At 38.6% G+C, this 21,393-nt stretch overlaps 2 protein-coding genes across 4 annotated transcripts; one reads left to right on the top strand and one right to left on the bottom strand.

Annotated features, from left to right (window-relative positions):
• Positions 1-1,034: 1,034 nt before the first annotated feature.
• On the top strand, positions 1,035-2,405 carry LOC141908521 (uncharacterized). Its single transcript, XM_074798616.1, has 3 exons — positions 1,035-1,217; positions 1,475-1,605; positions 1,688-2,405. The coding sequence occupies exons 1-3, from the start codon at positions 1,035-1,037 to the stop codon at positions 2,403-2,405; spliced, it is 1,032 nt and encodes a 343-aa protein (XP_074654717.1).
• A 924-nt stretch (positions 2,406-3,329) lies between these two features.
• Positions 3,330-21,227, bottom strand: LOC141909386 (glycerophosphocholine phosphodiesterase GPCPD1-like). Of its 3 annotated transcripts, none has more exons than XM_074799840.1 (17): positions 21,090-21,227; positions 19,708-20,082; positions 18,203-18,363; positions 17,131-17,193; positions 16,684-16,835; positions 14,948-15,025; positions 14,733-14,855; positions 14,430-14,592; positions 13,887-14,022; positions 12,749-12,803; positions 10,994-11,089; positions 10,443-10,551; positions 9,957-10,081; positions 9,215-9,345; positions 8,356-8,479; positions 6,578-6,738; positions 3,330-6,060 (listed from the first exon to the last, which is right to left on the bottom strand). In XM_074799840.1, exons 2-17 carry the CDS (start codon positions 19,857-19,859, stop codon positions 5,871-5,873), a joined length of 2,019 nt encoding a protein of 672 aa, XP_074655941.1. In that variant the 5' UTR covers positions 19,860-20,082; positions 21,090-21,227; the 3' UTR covers positions 3,330-5,870. The 3 variants fall into 3 exon arrangements, with proteins under 3 accessions (XP_074655941.1, XP_074655940.1, XP_074655942.1); XM_074799839.1 differs by lacking the exon at positions 8,356-8,479 and adding an exon at positions 7,306-7,441; XM_074799841.1 differs by lacking the exons at positions 3,330-6,060; positions 6,578-6,738 and adding an exon at positions 7,985-8,101.
• Positions 21,228-21,393: the final 166 nt, after the last annotated feature.

Raw genomic sequence — 21,393 nt, 5'->3', positions numbered from 1 at the left:
AATTACTACTTCTACATATTTTTTTCTAGAATTTCAAATAATTCTGTGACTTTAGGAAATTAAATTGCGCAGTTAGAAATATGAACGCAGGTGATAGGATGTTAATCGATAGGAACCGGTGGTAAATTTATCGTTTTCATCTTCGATCGGCAGGTGTTAAGTTGTTTGCAATTCTATATATCCTTCCAAATGTGAGAGCGATGAGACATTTTAGATTCTGATGTTAGGAGCTTTGAGGTAAGTCATGTTTAACTTCCAATGCAGGTAGTATGATATTCAAACATGTAGAACATGTAAGTAAAGACTTTATACGTGGATGATGAATAGAGATCTTGTAAGAGACTGTGATGACGCTTCTGCAGTACTCAACTTATGCACAGTCTGTCCGCGTTTCCTCAAAGTTTTTTTCCTTCAAAAAGCTGAAGCGTATTTTTCGCAATATATATCGTCGAAATATGTCAATCGTTCCTACAATCCAAGAGGCATTCACCGAACTTGGTCACGCCTCGTATATGGAACAGAAACTCCGTGTATCTTAGGCGATGTTTTGAACATGTTATATACCATCATTTTTAGTTCTATCAGTGCCGTGAATTATAGTTTTTGACCGTTATCTACCAACTGGTAAACTGCAGAACAGAACTACCAATGGTAGGTATCAATATATTTATACGTATACTAAATGATAGAGTGGGATGTATTATTTCTAAAATGTTTATGCAAACATATATATTTTCTTTCTCAAGTATATGGACATCTTCATCAATTCGGTACAAAAATGATAGCAACTTTTTCGATTTTAGTTTCAAACACGAACGAACATTGAACACTCTGCTGTATTCGACTAACTTTCCATTGCTTCTTTATTCTAGGGCATTTTGCAGATATTATCATTTGGGTTAGTTTCGTATAGCTGGGTTGTGTCAGCAACTGACTGGGTGAACACTTTCGATGCAGATGTTGATTTCTCGTGCCCAGCGGGCGCCCACATTAGTCGAGTTCATAGTATACACGATGATGACACAGAAGATCGAATGTGGCATTTTGAATGCGAAAATAGCGGATACGTGGGAAACGATTGTACGCTGAGCAAATTAGTGAATGACTACAAACGACCCATCAATTTCACGTGTCGTGATGACGGTCTTTTAACTGGAGTGTGGAGCATCCATGATAATGGGAAGGAGGACAGGATATGGAAGTTTAGATGTTGTAATGTATGATCATCATAACCAGAAATACTCAAATGTCCTAAATCTGAATGTAAATGAATGTCTAAGCCCTGTATGCTACATAGGGTTACAACTTTAGATAAATACAACTATAAAGCTACAAACCCTATACACTAATAAGCGATAAACTATATAGCTATTAACATTACGAAATGTTGATAACAATTTCGCGAAGAGCCATGTCTGTCAACCATTAATGTTTAGGAAAATAGTCGAAATGTATAAGATATACCGTTTTCTAGTTGATAACGAAAGAAGCGACTAAATGTTCAAATACTGGATACTGGAACAAGTACGATGGTGAGTTGGACTATGTTGCCGATCCGGGAATTGGTATTCGAGGTTTAGAGAGCGTTTTCGATGATTGGAAGAAGTAAGCGTAACAGATTTTTTGTTGTTGTTGAAATATTTCGTTCAAAATGCCCACGTAATCGAATTCAATTCATCTTTTGTAGTGATCGAATGTGGAGTATTCATATATGCAGATACGCGATCTGTATCGCTAAAAGAATGACGATTCTCGACGAAGCGCATACACAACTATCTGGCATGCGCGTGATCGGGGTTTCATCTTCTCACAACTGTAGAAATGGCACCAATAACAGGTTGACCATGTCCTCAACGAAAGATGTAAAGGAAACTCTAGCGCTTACTATAACGCGTGGCTCTACGTTCATGTTCGAAAACAAAATTGAAGTGAAGCATACCGAAAGCATGGATCTCCTTTTTGTCGGAGCCAGTATATCTATGGGTATCGGAGCTTCATTCGGTAAGTCGAAAACAACCAGCGTATCGACGTCTAATTCGAAAACGGTTTCAAGCGGTACTGGACAGGGGCAATGGACAGAATATCGCGGACCCGGGGCAACTTTGATGTTCGGTACGGTCAGCGAATATAAACTTGATAAGAATGAAGTGAGAGCTAGATTGGAAATCGAATGCACGGATGGACACAAATTTGAAGAAGAACAACTGGTTCCGATAAAACAGACGACTTTCGACGCTGGTTCGTTCACGACGCTCGAAGGACATTTCAATCCGGGAATGTGTTCGTTCCAAACAGACGAATGTCTCGCGAACATCGGAGGCGAAAATATCATTGAACCGCAAACCATTGTTAATCAATTTCACAACTGTTTTAAGGGTGGTATTGGTCAATCTGCTAAAAGATAAAAACCTATTTTACATAACTTTGAAGCAAATGATTAATATAAAATAATGTACATGTACTAATAATTAGAGATACATAATTTTATGTGAATCATTCATGATTTAAAAGATGTTTCAGAAGTCAAAAAATAAACTCAGATGATCCGCTTAAACATTGATGCGTCTTGTACTGAACGTCGACAGAGTTTTGCGTGCAACGTCCTGTTTCATTGGACATCGAACACACGCCGTTCAATCTAACGAAACTCCACTACGTTTTTGGTTTCACTGTATCTAGATAGTTTTCAGATTTTCTAATAAGAAGAACTTTTAGTAAAGGGGATTTCAAAATGTCACATTGACACGTTCGATGTGAAATCGTATCGCACGTGATAAAGGCGGCAAGAACTGGGATTTTTATTTCTAGAAAAATACGATATTCGCCGCTCTCATTGGTCAGTCTCGCTTACGCTATGGAAGGCTAATCTACCCATTAACCTTAGAATCGTATATATTTCGCTGTGCAGTTCGGAGGGAGCTGACATCAGGGAAGTAAAACGTTTTCCAAAAAAATCTGAAAATGGTTGACTGAAGAGAGCAGAGAGGATGAGCGTTGTACGGTTCAAAATAGTTAAAAGAACGAATTAAAAATTACACCAGAATGAATAATTTTAAGGAACTAAAATGCAGTCGAGAATCAACGGTCACATTAGGCTCCACATTAGGATTGCAGCTGAATCTTCCTTCGATTCAAGATTAGGTTCAGGTCAATGTATCCAATTCGGTGGCAAAATTCAATTCCATAATCGATGGTCCTCTCACAATCTAATACCCGTAGGTGATTTGGTGAATAGGTGAGCATGCAGAAAGGGAGGAGAGAGGAAAGATTCAATTTGCAAAAGAAAGACCACTAAAACGCATATAATTCATTAATTTCATAAACACTTTTATTAACACACAAAGCAATAACCACACAGGCACACAGGGCACTAAACAGGGAAAGTATTTCAAGTTATCAAATCTGTAATTCTCTAATATAAACATTCAGATGGACATAACTTCCCAATACATTGTATTGAAACCCATAACCGATAGTGTAGATAGATTAAAAACGTAAATAAATAATGTACTATTGAAAAAAACTCATATGTGACATATTTTCTAACAATACATGTACATACTTTTTAATGCCACTGATCGTTTTTCAGAGAAAAAAATTGCTCAATCTAACCCAATTATACGATGAAAATATCATTCATTATAACGTAAAATTCCTTTCAACCTCACACTTTACATTGGTCCCAACAGTGGCATTAAAAGGGTTTTTACTGTATTTGAACGGCTAGATGTTATCGGCTCGAGACGTCATTCCGAAGAGATTTCAAACTCTTAATACATTTGTACATACAACTAGCTCGATTATCAATCCGAATTGAAATACTGAGTAGAATACGTAGATTAACAAGTCAATGTTGCACAGCAACAATAAATAACACGCTACAGCGGAACCTCGTTATAACGACCTCAGATTTATCAGTTATCACGCACCGAGAATTTCGTTTATAACAAACATTATTTTCAGGTCCCCAGAAGTTCGTTGTAATGAGGTTCGACTGTATATTACAAAATACATGCAACCAACGAAATCTAAGCTGTACAAAGAATGTCTGTCTAAGTGATAGGGCTAAACTGTCTTTCGCAATAGGATCTTCAAACAAAATTTGTTCCTACGGATACTATAGATTTTCATTCCCGCGAAAAAAATATGAACTTTTCACCACGTCACCTCCGGGGCTCGGCGCATTATGTGAAAAAATAGTCAACTGCCTCTATTCATCAAATCCCTCTAAATAAGGACGACATTTTTTCATGGAAAATGCCACAATTATCAATTTATCAGTTGTAATTGCATTAGAAACTCGTATTAACAATCATCAGGGGAACAGAAATCCGCAGTCGCCGTAACCGATGGATGTTGCACGTCTGTGCTCATCCTCCCTCTGCAGGGACTCGAACCTGATGGCATCGCTACACTCAGCCACGGCACAAACCCCTGCATCAGTAGACCGGGTGCGCAGTTACATGCGCAGCTTTCCGAACGAAAACTGGCGGCACCAATCATATTGCCCGTTGTATAATCGTTTCAAGGAAGAACTATAAATGGGAAAACCCGGGCTAAAATAAAACGTGATTTCTGATTGGCTAAAAATCACATCATCTGAACTGTGCATGTATCTGCGCACACGGTCCATTATGGCAGGGTTTCGTGCCGTGGCAATCTCGATGCCATCCAGGTTCGAATCCCTGCCGGGGGAGGATGGTCTGTGCTATACCGAACTGGTATTTCATCATTACCAGTATCAATGTACAGAAGAAACTAGTTTAGTTAAGATTAACTCTACAAGACCAGACATATTCATCATTCACTAATGAAGTAGTCTCCGTTTGCCACGGAGCCAACTGCTTCGGATTATGCGAAATAGAAATATTCAAAATTATTCAACTCCAGTTAATTTGACGACAACTCATTTTGCCCAAACTACTCTAGAATATTTGCCAGCAGGGGATTCTACTGTATTTCACAATATCTGATAATATATCATACACATACATTCATTTTATCCCCTATAACTCGAAGAGCATCATTCATTCCTATTTTCGATTAATAATAATTTCAAGGTTTCTTATCACCTCTTACGGCGAGAGAGCCTAGAGCGAGAAACTCATGCCACCACCATTCGAACCCGTTACGGTAACCCTCGATTAGATGCGGCCGGTCGGTGAAATACCAATGGCAAAAACTACTGTACCTACAATCTATGAAATACGTTGCCTCCTCTTAACTCGAATCAATTTGGACCAGTCATTTCTGTTTAAGTTACCAGTTAGACAATGGAATTCAATTTCCATTCTGTTGCAATGGTTCTAAGATTTGTGTTCGACTTGAAAGCATTTCATTTAACCCTTTTATTGCTGACTAATCAATACCCTATAGTGCTGGAGATAATTTGAAAATTTTAAAAAATTCCACCCTAGTGTGTTGAATAACGGGAATACCATTTAAGTGCGTCTACACCACGCCGAGGTGTATCGTTAGTTACTAGTATTTCTCTATGTTTGACGGGTGCTGCCATTTTTCAGTAGAGATAAAAACTAATTACTAATAACATCAATACACCGCAGTGCGGTGTACTAGCAAAATCTATCACTGATTTATACACCGCACTGCGGTGTAGACACACTGAATGGGTTAAGAGGAGTCTACTACTGTAAAACAAACTTTCTCATTTTGAGTCAATATTTCCAAAGTTTTTTTTGTTACCCCCGTTAAACCTCCACTGTACTAGTGTCAAAAATATTTAGAAATGTCTCTATACACAGAGTGCCGATAATAATCCAAGTACGTATTATCGGCTCGTTTCGAACTTGAAAGCGAAATTTCACAGAAATATTTACATCAATAAATAAACTCGTACGATGGGGGTGTGTTTAATACAGTGTGCTGGTTCGTACGAATGATAATTCTTCCGACTGGCTGTGAGTCAGTTTACGACTATTGACTACTGTTTCGGCTGATGTAGATGAGCCGTTAGTCAATACGCCCATTTGTGCCAATAATTGTAATTTCGCTTCGTGTTCCATTTTGAAGATGTTGTCGCTGGTTTTGAATTCGGATATTCTACAATGAAATGAGAGAAAAGAGAAATAGAGTATTTCTATGCGCGTGAATTCATGTCTTCATAGTTTGAGTTATAGCAGGGAAGTTAGGCAGGGAGATTGTTGGTCACCTGAGGATAGCTGGCTAACGAGGAGGGGTTTGCTAGTCAGGGCAGCAAGCTGTTTATATCCCGGTCATAAGGAGGGGTTTTTGGAAGGCTGTGTAGTAGACAGGTTTTTGGAAGGCTGTGTAGTAAGGGAGTTCGCTATTCAGAGCAGCAAGTTGTTAATAGTTAAGGCCAGATGCTGGGTAACAAGATGTTGGTGGGACAGGTTAGAAAGAGCGAGCGGTTTACGAGGAAAGAGGCTCGACAACAATCAGCAGTGAGGGTTCTGTTGGCAAATGATGTAAGGAAGACTGGGTAGGAAGAAGGTGTCGATGTTAAAGAGGGTGGACGGGTTAAATAATAATGAATGTACTCGGAATGTGTGCGGAAAGGGATGTTCTATGATCATCATCATGTATTTTTTGGCGTTACCTGTCATATATAACACCATCCGCGCCTTCATTCTTGAACATCTTTATGACCGCCGGATCGTTTAGTTCGTCTCCCCAAATAAACAGGACTAAGCCTAGATCCTTTATTCTCTGAATCATGTGCAAACGATTCAGCAAAACTTCCGAATTCACATTGATTCCCTTCAATAAAAGACAAAATCTAGGTAAATGAATGCAGATTATTAGATTAGATTTAGGCTTTGCTGAAAGATTTTGGTTATATGTACCAATAATTCAATGTAGGAGTGTTTTAGTGGAGGTAGTGGTTACACTATATCATTTACATAGTATCATTTCTAGATTTGTTCTGATCAGTATTTACTTTGGCAGGGATTCGAACCTGATGGTATTGCTCAACTCAGCCACAGCACGAAACCAAGTTTCATACAATGGTGAGTATAGATGCCATCAGCTTTGAATCCCTGTCGGGGAGGATGCCTGATGACATACATGAAAAGATTTTAAACATAAACATCACCTTCCTGTTCGTTGTATTGTAAATCAGAGAAGTGAGTTGAGCGTACGAACATGAGGATGTTTAGTAGGATAACATCAAAATACCCTCGCCCTAATGCATCAAAACAATGTTGAGTTGAGCGTACGAACATGAGGATGTTTAGTAGGATAACATCAAAATAGCCCCTCCCAAATGCATCAAAACAATGTCATCATTAACAAATAATGCCATGGTCGATTTGTTAAACATACCATGAAGTCTTGGGATAGACTGTATGAGGCAGCGTATTCCACAGATCGAGTCAACAGACATTGATAGAATGTCCATTTATTTGTTTGGCCAGATGTCAAAAACTGTACTGGATACTTATTCTGTTTCAGGCGAAGCCTAGTAAAGATTTCGGATTTAAAGAAAATTCTATTCGTTAGTTAAACAAATAAAACATCGATGATGTGCACCTTCAAGGATCGACTGAATGCCTCATCAATACTGAATACCAAAAGTTTCATCTTCACCCAGACAAATTGTAAGCAACTTTAGAAAAAATACTTTTGATTCATGTCAGTTGCCAGTTTTACTTCCGTGGTTTAGTTCGACTCATTTCAACACTAATGAAATGTTACAACTAAATGTTAACGCTAAGCGTGGAGAGTAAATATTTCGATGACTCAACAGTCTATCTACTGTGGAACCGGTGCCTGTAAGTCATTGATTACCGGTAGTTTGCAGAGGGTTAGTGAATGAGTGACATGAGAACATAGAACACAGTTGAGAAATGCGTGCAACTAATATTTTGTAAGTACTGGTGTTTCAAAATGCATATCATCAATGAAGCAAAGCAGGGATATTCTCACAGCAAAACATAATATGTGCAACACACAAAAACAATTCAGAAAAGAGATAGTAACTAAGGGAAATGAACTGGAACATGCTGTACACAACCTCGTTCCAAATCAGTTCGCTTAGATTGCCACAGGCAAGTTGCACTGGGTTGGGTTAATGCGTGTCGAGAGTCCGAAATCCAAAACAAATTTTCCTTCAACTCTGCTGAATCGATAAGCCAAGAGATTTTCAGTTTTAGTTAATTTCATCTTTAAAATTGTACGAAACTCGAGCAAAATTTCTTTTCAACAGGGGCCATTTTCAGGAAAGGTTTAACCGTGAGAGATACCCGGTTTAAAGTTAAAACTGTTCCGTATCGGCCCCCGTAGTTCTTCATTCTGTAAATTGGTTTTTTTTTCCAGACGAACAAATGAAAATAATGACACAGAACAGATAGAGTAAGCGAATACGTCTCTCACCAGACAATCATAAACCAGGGCAGTCTGAGCTGCCATCAATGGACTCGACGTTCTCAAGTCCACACGTTTTCTCCAGCCATTAGTCAGAATCTGCACCGGGTAACGATTCTGTTTTAACCGTAGCCTAAAATGTTAACGATTTAACTGACAGAAGACTGAAACACGAACCACACAGCGATAATAAACGATTGATTAGATTGAGGATTCATCAAAGCAGGAGGTATGATAGTCGCACGGTTCCCGATTTTAAGAAGACAATCCTAATTTCCAGGGACTGGTTTTACAGACCAGTATTACCTTTAACCCGAGGGCTAACTTAATTCATTTTCAATTTAGCTAGCCCCCGGGTTAAAGGTAATACCTGTCTATAAAACTGGGCACAGGGGCTTTGACTCTCTATCTCCGTAAACTTCTGAAAATTGATGAATCCTAAATTGAAGTTTTATCGTTGTTGCTGTGATCTTAACTGCCGCGTGGAAATTTCATAAATGTACTAAGAGAAAAATAACTAAGAGTTTCCAAGGCGTAGAAGAACAATTAACTTAAAACATGCATATTAAAAAGCAACATCATTTTCCAACTCAAACGATTTCAATCCTTTATCAGAAAATAGATTTGAATTCACTTATGCCGGTTTTTTTCCTTCCAAGGAGAAAAATCTTATATTCAAGAAATGTTGCCAACAATGTGAAAAGTGAGGTGACTGGACTCATTTTGACGAGGCATTCTAAGGATCCTTTTTCGACGAAAATATTGGTTAAAAAGAGTTCGATGATCTTTCATATGGTAACGCTTATACCGTATAGCATTAATGTTAATTTGTTCACGTTTATTTCAGTTTTAGATCGGTGTTACTTACATCGCGCAGATATCAGGTTCGAAACAGGAGAAAATGATTCGTCTGTTACCGGCGTATCTCAGCAGCGTCGTCAATATTATATCGACGTACAAGTTTTGATCAAAGAACGGACTTTGCTCATGCGTTCCGTCCTAAAAATGAACAAAAAAAAACCATTTAGTTCATATGAAAATAAACATTTTTCAATAATTTACAAAATCCCCAAGTTTTCCATGAGTTTTCCACACAAAACTCGCTTAGTAAATATGCGGAATTTCTTGGTTTAAAATGTAACAATTCATTCATTATTTTTATAATATGTATTGATGAAGAAAATTTGCCTGGTCGATAGCATATCCAAATTCCCAGTCAAATTCCCCAAGTTTTCCCTGATTTTCTGATTCCTAATTTTCCAGGTTTCTAGGTCAGTGGCCACCGTGTTATAGAATTTTGGTTGACACATTAACCTCCGTTATAACACAAACACATTCCCTGCGTTAATATGAGGAATTTCTTGGTTAAATATGTAACAATTTATTCATTGTGTTTATAAATCATGTATTGATAAGGGAAATTTGCATGGTCAATAGCATATCCAAAATCCCTGAGTTTTCCAGGATTTTTGTAAAATTTGTCAAATTCCTGAAGGTTACCCTGATTTTTTCTAGATTTTTCTGATTCCCTGTCTAAGTTTTCCAGGTCAGTGGCCGCCCTGTTATAGAATTTCGGCTGACACACTAATTTCACAATAGAATCTAATTACCACTAAGGCCATTGGATATTTAATTTCAACATTGAATCCGGTATGAGGATCGATCTGTTCCAAACACGTCTGCAGCGTCGGGAATGGTTGGTGCTCCAGCGGATCTTCGTCCTCTTTATGCAAATCTGAAAAATAATAAGCCTAAAATAGACTTTCGGGATGATTTGTCGTTGCAAGATTTGATGATCATCGTAATCTGAAATGAGGAATCTTATCAATCGATGATATCAAACACAAGCGGTTCAGCGCTTCAATTTTAACGACGGTACAAAACTAAACTAGTCCAGTAGTTACTGAACAAGGCATAAACACCGATTTAGTTTTGACAGATTGACAGACCGCTAGTGCGAATGTAAAAAAAAAACGCAACCAATTTTTGTCGCTAAAATACGGAATTGGTTATACTTTCTGGTTTCACTCAAGGGTAGACATGACTAGAGGGTCTTCAAGGGAAGACACGACTGAATTTTGTGTTCGCGTACTCACCATTTTCCTTATCTAAAGCGGTAACATGGTTCACTTGCAACTGATGAAGCTGATCTAAAGTCAACGACTTCACGGGAAGTTTAAACAATTGAAGTTCGTCTTTCTTTTTCTGCGGCAAATAGAAAACAGAGAACGTATAAAACATGATGCACTGTGAAGAGGTACTGCTTTCATGCACATGCAACAAACGAAGCAACAGCGAAGATTTGATGAAAAAAAAATTCTAATTAACAAGTGGTCGAGCAGTCCAGCGAGTACAGTAGACTCCGCCCAAGTCGGATCCGATCGACTCGGATAACCGTTCAACTCAGATGTTTGTTGAAATATTTTTGCGAAACTACATATGAAATACATAACATCCTACTCCACACATTTTTACGGTGCCAAAAGATCCGACTTGAGCGAAGTCTACAGTAGTTTGTTGGTTTTTTTTTTTACAATGTACCACTACTTGATGGGGGAATATATTGTTTTCTGAAGCGATTTGCACCTAATAAACGAAGTCAAAATGATTGTCATCACCTGAAGGGATTTCAACGAGACGTACGTACCTTTCCTCTGAGCGTCAAACACACTTCAAAATCGTGATAAATAACGGGATGGAAATCGGCGCTGAGCTGCACATCGAATTCAACGTAATCCGCGCCCTGTAAATAAACATACGAAGATAATGTGAAAGACCGTGTACGGAATAAGAAAACACTGAAACAAAGAAACGGTGGGGATGGTGAACTTTATCCGAGAGAGTGGGAGGTGGTGGAGGAGGTGAGTCATGTGAAAATAGAGATTCGAAATTGAATTCCTAATGCGACGCATCGATGTCGTTCAAAGCATTGTTATCGCAATGGTTAACCACACAATTGATTATTCAAGCATTTCAACGCAAGGAAACCATATCAATTTTTGATTTTTCGAGTTTTCAAATCGGAATCTCGGACGAACAATTTGATAGCTTCCTAGATACCCGGTAATTCACAGGTGTTGTCAACCATCTAAGGTTTTCAGCCTGTATTTGAATCCAAGCATTTCAGTTTTTTTCACTGTCCATTTTGTACGTCTTCACCGTTCGTGTTATTTCATTTGCCAGATATCCGATAGATGTCGCTGTTCTTCAATCAAAACAAATAGCTCCGGAGAGGTGAGGAATTAATTAAAACTGCTATGCTGTACGGAATAACTGAAGGGGCATACCGATTGCTAGTTGTCGATGCATATATTTCTGGCCCTCTTTCTCTGATGGATTTTGATGGTACTGATGGATTTTGAAAGACACAGAAAGCCCTCTTTGTTGATGTTCCTAAACCTAAACTTTTTAGAAAGTATTGATAATGGGAGTAGTTAGACCTGATAAGCCAAGGTTTATTTTTAGGCTATCATTATTTTCAATTGGACTAGAATCAATTTTGGATCATATGACTGGTATATCTAGGTATGTGCAGAATGGCCCGATGCAACTGGCAATAGGCAAACAGCAGGCATTTGACATCAACAACTAGCAATCGGCAATTGGCAATCCCTTCAGGTATTTTGTAGTTCTGGACAAAAGACGGGCAGAACATTCACAGTTAAATCATAGAAGTTCAGAATAACCATTAGCCTTAATTATCTTACTTATAACAATGATCTGAATTAACATTATCTGGTTCTCGATATCACCTGAGCACAGTAGACTAGTCCACTAGCCACAGAAGCGAAAATACCCGCGAAAATTCTATCAAAAGTTTTCCTACCCCGACTTATAGGACGATGACTCATTGTCGCTGCACCTGCTCCAGAATTCGCTTGTCTAGGAGAAATTTATTCGTTTGACAAGATTGGAGGCAAGCGGAGTCTACTGAAACTTCGATGATAATGTAATCTATCATCACAAATTAGAATTCTATAGACAACTGTCTTACAACTGGGTTACTTTCGAAATCAACAACACATCAATAATCCAAACCCAGCCACTGAATTTGAACCAATTGGCTCGAGACTACTGAGGTGCAGATCTCACTCGCATATATTACGATTATATCATAAGCAAATCAGATATCTGTTATGATCGTTTTTTGGTGATCAACCATAACCGTAGCCAAGCGTAATCCAGATCCAGTTGCACAGTTGTGAGTTAGAGTTTGAATTAAATTAGTTCATTTTCAATGAGTTAACTTTGAGTCAAATCTTAATTCGCAACTGTGGAACAGGGACCCCAGTAGTAACCAGATAATGTTAAGATAACAGACCGCGTCGAACGCATCCAAACTGTCCGCTTAAAAAGCGTTAATTTGAATGCGTCTGTGAAGTTTTTTTTACGAGGCACCTACGTGGCCACCAGCCGCATTCAGTGACGCTACCGTATTTTCAGTGACTGCTGCACATCTGCAAGACAACAATAATAACGCATGGTTGATGATAAACAGGGGGCGCTCCTTACGAGACCCCTTCTCTCAAAAAAAAAACACAGCAGTAGTAATTACAGCAATACTTTCACTGTAGTCTAGCCGGGATGTTTACGAAGCACAATTTGATGGTACCCACACAAAAATGTCGAAACTCTATATCTTGCATCAATTGAGACAGTAGACATTCTTTATCAAGAGATTCTAACGATACAAGAATAATGATACAGGCCTTTAGTTTCATGATACTTGCCTATCCTTTCATCGTTCAAAAATTCAAATCATTTCATTCAAATATCAATGCATTGGCATGCTTATTCAAGTCGCAATATTCAATTTCATTGAGTCATACGCAGCAGCCGGTTCGATAACAAGCGAAAGCAATTATGAAAAGAGCTGTTGAGAATAAAAATCTTTTACGTTAGAAAACGTACCGCGCGCAACATCTGCCGCCAAAAATGGAATGAACATTTACGTGTTGAAATGTTCGAATAAGCTTAAAAGCTTAACGCGAATAATTCCACAGCTATCTTATTATGAGTATTTGATGTGAAGCACAGTTTGCAATGTAATAATAATAGTAATTCAATTTCTATAGCACCCTTTCCACTGTGAAATTGGTATCATTATCCCCGGCCTATAACTCTAACCATTTATCAGTCATCTCTCCTCGGGGAGAAGTAACATCCGAGCAGCTGTTAGGCACTCTTATCGGACCAGGTACCCATTTACTCCTCGGTGACTAGAGGCATTGAGGATAAGTGTCTGGGTAATGTACGGGGTTCGAACCCACAACTTGGCTTCCCAGAGTCAAACGCTCTAACCACTCGCCCACACCACTTGCTATAAAACCATATCAATTATATTAGTAATCCTGCAAGAATTTTCCCCTAAATAAGAGTTTCTGCATTTCGACAGAAACTCTATCATTATTTCGATTTCTAATTTGATCACTATTCAAGTAACAGTGAAAAGATTTCTGATTTTTGTTCTTAATTTAGAATAACGCCCACGAATTTTCGATCTGATACAAACGGCGGATAAAATCGATTGCGAAACTTACTCTTTACTGTACGAACTTCCCATTCCTCTGTGTCCGACCTCCAATGACGGCCGTTGTTTCCAGTGTTTAGCGTAAGTTACGCTCATATCGTTTCTCAGATCTACATCTTTTAGCGGTTTGATTTTGAGATAGTCGACTAGAAAAAGTAATGAAATACAAAATCACGCTTTTTCAATATCCCACTCAGGAAACTTTTGTTTGTGGCCACTTTTATCTGACTTGCTTTTTCTCCGACTTTTCCCTGACATGTAGGTTGTTTTCCCTGACGCTAAATCTGCTAAGATTCCGATCAATCAACACAGTCAAATACATAGGACATAAACAGAAACTTTGTCTCAACAAATTTCCCTGACTTTAAGCTTTTTTACTAAGTTCCCCGACTATTCTAAAGAAAATTCCCAGACTTTTCCCTGAATTCCAGTGGCCACCCCTGTTAGTAAGGCAGAGACTAATGTATTATGATGCCCCTCTGCATTCAGTTGTCACAAATGCATTGCTTTCACAGTCGCAAATTGGTTTTAAAGCTTTTTTCTTTTTACATACCAGTTAACTGTCCGATAGGTTTATGTCTGACTCCGTGAATCGGTATCGAGCGAATGTTTTGAGTGTCTTTCATATTAATGGGAAGAACGTAAGCGTATCCGACATGCCTCGGAGGATCGGTCGAGCCTTCGGCGCTTTCTTCATAGAAGTTAAACGTAAATCCCTGAATTTCAAGGAAAATCTTGATTAAAGTGTTATAACAGTCAGCTTTGGGCTTTATTTGTTTTGATTTCCCACGAAAAACCGATAATTCACGCCTAACCTCCTCGCAAAAAACAAGACTCGGGATTTAATAATACTAACCATATTATCCGGTTCAAACGATTGAGCCTTGAATATGAAGAAATCTCCTTCGTTGTACAAAGTACCGAATTGCGGAGCCGTTCTCGGAGTCACTAGATCCTCGTTGAAATCTGAATTCAGGACCTAAACGACGAAAAAAAAGCGTTCGATGAAGGAATAAACAAATGCTGCCCCCAGTGATGACGGCATTGTGATCTAAAATTGATGAAACTTACAGAGATTTGAACATTTTGCTCGGTTCGTGGAGATAGTATCTGATCATGACTGTCTTCATCATCCAGTTCCATAGATACCTGGAATCCAATAAGTACATATAAGGCAATGAAAAGCCATTAGGCGACAACGATTCTCGGACTCAAGCACAAACTCCGAAATTGTGTTTTAGCTCCCATTGCATTTTGAAATGTATCTAGGCTATGGCCAATGGCTAGATTTTGTCAAGACACTTTTTTAAATTTCGACCCCGTTCCTCATTTATGAGGTCATCTTCAAGGAAATGTCGCTGGAAAACAGCGTTTTTAGAGGCGCTAGGCGGCACACCCAAAAAGCGTCTATATACAATACAAACAACGCATCAAAATTACTTGACTTGAGAAATGTTGTCAGGTATCAACCAGATGACACACCAAAAAGCCTCTATATACAATACAAACAATGCATTATTGCAGGATCAAAATTACATCAACACAAGTGAAACATCAATTTGTTCCTCATTCGACCGAGGAGTCTCAATCTATAGCCATGATGCTGCCATCCATACCACACAATACATTCAGGATGTGCAAAAAATTTCAACACGAGAAAAACTTATTTCATAGAAAATTCTAAAATTAGATGAGATATTAAATAGGTTTGATTTTACAGTGGTACACTCATAAAGTACAATTTCAGGGAGGCACGTACTTAAAGCACCTACATCACAAAGGAAACTAAATATCTATACTATGAGGCTGTCTGTACACTGGCCGATTGGCTTTTTTGACAGTAAACAATGAAATAAACGATGTATATATTTGATCTGTACATGTCTAAAGTTTATCTAGCGTAATTAGATAAGACCTGTACATTTTTGGCGACTGGAATTAACAGGAATAAGTGCACCGTGCTTTCTGACACAATGCACCGATTATCATTGATATCTCGTATTGTTCTGTTCAAGTATCACGAAGATAAAGCTGTGCGTATAAGAACTACCGATCGATAAGATCGTCTAATTTCGGCGCGGAGCTGAGGCCATATCGCAAATAATCAGCTGATTTTAATTCGTTTTCAATTTGCAGTTCGAAATGAAAAGTCTGTTCACGTTAAAAGTGCTATCTATATCTGTAGCATTGTAGCTAAACAAGTTTGACATCGATGGAATTTAGGGCCAGCGAGTTAAGCTGAAAATACCAAACTTAATTCAAGTGTAGCCTTGGTGCAATGATCGGTGCAGCCTAATCCTGTATGAACATAAGTGAATTCTATATTAAGAGCGTGCACAAGTGATTACTGGTACACGACTGATCGCTGTACTGACTTTTAAAAAGTCACTCATGAATCGTGATTCGATTTATAAATTTCATTGAAATTTCAATCTAAACAGCATGTTCACCATGATCACGGCTCAACTCAAGCTGCCGATCAAATCTCAGCGATTCAACGGCGCAATTAACAAAAACCTGTCTTTTGAACTTCGACAATTGTCAGCAGAAAAAAATAGCAACACATAGGCCCATCAGATATTATCAAAATATAAAGGCTGAATCTAGATAAACAATATGTATATGGTTTCCTGATTAACCACAAATATATGGTTTCATGACGAGGTGCATGGCAGAATTTGATATCAACCAAATACCTCTCACAAACCATTCTATAAGAATCGACTCATTTGATCCTACGACCTGATATAACGATTCGTCTTCTCTGTAACAAAACAATAGTCAGTCGGAAGGGTCTTATTACTCACGTCAGTATAACGCAGATCCATGGTTTTACAAGCCACTTGATAACGCTGACGTTTTCGACTCTGTTTCCACATCACGATCGGATTGTTATAAAGTCTCAGCTGTATTTCAGTTTGCCCGGTCAACCATCCTTTGCCGATCTTCTGCCGTCCGTCTATTTTTTTTTTTTCAGAAAAATCTAGCTTCAAAATCCAGGTTCACAGAACATACGAATCAAGAGATTTTAAATGTCCAAACACTTTCGAAGATTCAATTTTTTTTTTTTCAGCATGAAACATCCGGAACAAAGCATTGATTTTTTCGATTAAGGAAAAATCAATAATCAAAGATTTTGTTATTTTCGCTATTTTACAATTCAGATTAGAATATAAGCCAGCAACTCAGCAACTGGGTGCCATCGAATTGACTTTCAATTCCTTATCTAAGCTTAACTTCCTAAAATCGCTTACCATAACGACCAAATATAGCAGCTCCGCTTTCCTGTTCGTAGTCAGATGAATTTCCGGCGATACCTGAAAAAACAACCGACCAGATACAGTAAGTAAAACACGAATAGATACAGGTACTCATCAGAAGAATCATAGCAAAACTTGGCGAAGATACCAGTAAATGATAATACGCACGCACAAGTTTCTGAATAATGATTCAGAGGAAGGCAGACCGAACTGGTCTTTATCAATCCCTAAATAGGGCTCCTGAATCCTGATAGCAACAGAATTTATTCATAAATTGTCCTCTCCCCCATCCCATCATCAATAGGGGAAACGAAATTTGTGTATTGTTCTAATATTTTGAATTCGAAAAAAGTTTCATTTTCATGTTATCAAAGGATCATCACCATATAGCACTTTAGTCTTAATCTCTTATCATAGTCATGAGCACCACGTATGTATATGTTTACATTTCCAAGAAATCAATCTTGCACGCAAAAATTCTAGATAATCTTCTGTTCAATTGCACAAGACTTCGGAAAAAATATCGCATGCAAATAAATCACGAGTGTCGTCACGCTATCTACATTTCAACTTCAAAACACAACCAATTTTGTTACATAATATCAAATTCATGTCAAGGACTCCTTGATTTTGCGATAACTATTATAGGGTGGCCATTTCCCTGACGTGCATATTGTTTTCATTGACCCGCAAAGAATTAGATATCCCGTTTAATTCTAGCCTGGGTTTTTCCAGTAATTATTTAGCGTCTCGGCAATTATACAACGCGCAATCTGATTGGTGCTGCAAGCAAACCTGCACACCTGGGGCCAGTTGCACAGTTGTCGTGACTTATGTCCAAAAGCGATCTTAAATCTTAAGACTTGTCTTAAGTTGTTAAATAGGCTATAGAACTAAGTTGGTCTTAGACTGGTGTTAGTCTAAACCATGACTATGCGACCGGCCCCTGGTCTAGTGCGACAGGGTTTCGTGCCGTGGCTGAGTCTAGCGATGCGATCAGGTTCGAATCCCTGCCGAGGGAGGGGATGGGTAAGCGTGGGCACGCTGTATTATTTCATTCACTCACCAAATGCGTGGAATCGTCGAGGACGAATATTCGTCTCCCATCGCGTAATCATAACATCGACCTGTTTATCGTCTTCGTTATCCGGTTGCTTGAGGAAACACGTGAAGTATCGATACTTGATGTCGGCCGATTTCACGCGGATTTCTCGCGACCAGATCTCGCTGAATGAGATTGAAAAAAACAACGACATAAACAAATGGTCGTCTTTAATTCACACTCATTAAAATCCGGATCAGGGCCCAGTTTCAGGAAAAATTTTAAGCCTAAAACGGTTAAGTTTGAATTGTTGTCCGCATTGAAAACACGAAGTAACCAATGGCAATTACACCAAAAATTTGAGTTTAACTCTTTCGTGAAACTGGGCCCAGAGGCCAGTTGCTCATATTAAGCTACACTTAAAGTTAACTGGTGGATAAATGCTATAGTGACAAATGAAATTGCATTATTACAAAGGTGTTTGTTCACCTGTGCACTCTAACCAACCAGTGACGAACCTGATTGAGTATCTAAAAACAAGTCTTTAATTAAGGTCATGATTTATGCTTTACATGAATTTTGGTTCTACAGTATTTATTGGCTTGTTAGTTTTGAGAAGTGCAAGAGAAATGCCAGGGCCCAGTCTTACGAAAAAGTTTAAGCCTAAAACGGTTTAGTTTTTAATTATTGTCCTCATTGAAAACATGAAGTAACCAATGGCAATTACACCAAAAATTTGAGTTAAACTCTTTTGTGAAACTGGGCCCTGGGCCCAGTTTCACGAAAAAGTTTAAGCCTAAAACGGTTAAGTTTGAATTGTTGTCCTCATTGAAAACATGAAGTAACCAATGGCAATTACACCAAAAATTTGAGATTAACTCTTTCGTGAAACTGGGCCCTGGTTACATTTTAGAATTTATTCCCCCCATAATACAAACAAGGACGGTTCAGTTAATTGCAATAGCTAAAATGTATTAGGAGATATATGTATGGCTAAACTAGGACAGATATCTCATCAATGATTACTGGTGATCATAGAGGTTAATAGCATTATTCCATCTTTGGCAACACGCCAGCATAATATTCGACGTCCGTGTTAAATAATGGTAGTCCTACTGGGTGCTTTTAGGCTATAAAGAGGCGAAAATAGGAATTGACTATAAAACCAGGGACCGGTTTTATAGACTACGCGTTGCCTTTAACCTCGGGCTAACTAAATTCATTTTCAATTGAGTTAGCCCCCGAGTTAAATGTGTAATACCAGTCTATATAAACCGGGCCTAGGAGATCATTAAAAGGCTATGAATAACAACTAGGGGTCATTTGCTTATAAGTTGGTTAGAGTCAACCAGTGGATAGTTGACGTCGCGACAATTAAAAGTTCATTGTTACCAGTACAACAGAATAAATCGGTCTTCTATGAAATGCAATATCGTTCGTCCTGTGACTTGTTGCTGGATTTTCGAGTCCGTTCAAATAGTCATAACAAATCTTATTCAATCTATCGAAACAAAGAATATTCGGCCTACCTTTGATGCGAGCGATGGTCGCGACCGAGTTCGACCGCGCAATGAGGATCCCAGTTGCCCAACTCGTCGCAATCTCCGACGACGCAGACGACCTCGTTCGGTTGCGTGTCGATTCGAACGCGAAATAAAACCGGTATCGTTTGTTGCATCATTTTAACGAATTTCGTTTCGAGTTTCGGTAATATCTACGACGGTCAGATCACAATAAAATAATACGAACGATAAAAACGCTCTTGTCAGCTCTCGAGCGGCCGTCCGTCTGTCAGCAGTCTTTCTAATGTTTCCCGTTCTCTTCTGTCAAGATCCTATCATTCGTCGTTGAAGATGAATCCGAATTCCTGAGCGATTTCTTTGCATAGTAGAACAGAACTTCAGCTGAAAAAAAATTCATTCGAAATAACTTGTAGGAAATTATGGATATCTTACCAATTTAGCATTGTTCTATTAATAAAGCCAGGGGGCGGCGAATATCTTGCCAACCCGGCATTATCCCAGTTAACTCGTTGTGATCGACTTTATCAATCGAGCACTGCAAGTGCTGGACTTAGAAGAAAAAATTGTCCCACTACATACCGAATACTCATGTGGAATACAGTGTTCGATTCGATTTGATAACTTTTGAAACGCCAGTCCTCTCTGGTCCTAATAAGACTTTTATCAGGTATGTACCACCACCAAAACTGACCGAGCTAGGCCACGTGATGTGCTCTCAAGTCAAGTCGAAACAGACTTTAGTTAAGCAAGTAACCTGTCTACGGTTTAGTTTTAGATCGGATATTTTCATAAGCTACATCCGATTACAAAATCTTTCCACCAATGATAGGTAACTAAACATGCTGAACAAACAGCTTTTTTAAACTAAGAAAATCGCTTTTGATTAACAAATCCACATCGCCTGATGGTGGCTGATTTGCAGTTGAATCAATTCACGCGGATTTGTAACCTCTATGGAGTGCTGGGCGACTCAATACTGATTCTTTTCCGGCATCTTGACTCTCCAAAAATCAACCAAATCACGAGTGATTTACCTGATTTATCAAATCAATTTGAGTAATCATTTGAAAAAAGACGCACAGACTGATTTTGCTAAATCCCAATTTGAAAAATCAAGAAATGCGTAGAATCAACTGAACTGGTAAATCGATTTGATGATAAATCGACCTCTAGATAAAAACGCCTTAGCTGATCACTGGAAGTCTGCTGATCATCATGCAGATCAGAGACCCAGAGCCTGCAACCCCCTGCTGAGCTCCTCGATTGACAAAAAAATGAGTTATGCCGACGGCGACGGTACGAAAAATCGATCGGCGATCGCCTCGATATACGTAGCAGTCGTAGCCTAGAAAAATCGAATGAAATTCTATGGAATCGTCGATACCTACCACAACATTTCAAGAGATAATTTCACGTCAGGTAAGTCGAAGCGATTCCACCAGGCGCCAGTCCCATAAGTACGCGTCGCAACTAACAATAGTTACACTCAGTGACAGCTAAGCTGTCATGGATGAATGAATCGAGGGTTGATTCCGATTAAATGTCATTCGCGAGGGATCGATTTCAAAATCGAATACCATACCCACGTTTTGGAACTCAATTTTACTTTTACTAATATTCGAGTTAACACAGCAAGTAAACTAGCACGATCGCGGTTAATTAGCAAAACAGAATCGTAACGATTTACATGAA

The sequence above is a fragment of the Tubulanus polymorphus genome, chromosome 7 (genome assembly GCF_964204645.1).
Source record: "Tubulanus polymorphus chromosome 7, tnTubPoly1.2, whole genome shotgun sequence".
Lineage (NCBI taxonomy): Eukaryota > Metazoa > Nemertea > Palaeonemertea > Tubulaniformes > Tubulanidae > Tubulanus > Tubulanus polymorphus.
The sequence above is the reverse complement of the archived record's forward strand: the minus strand, read 5'-3'. Positions and strand labels throughout refer to the sequence as shown.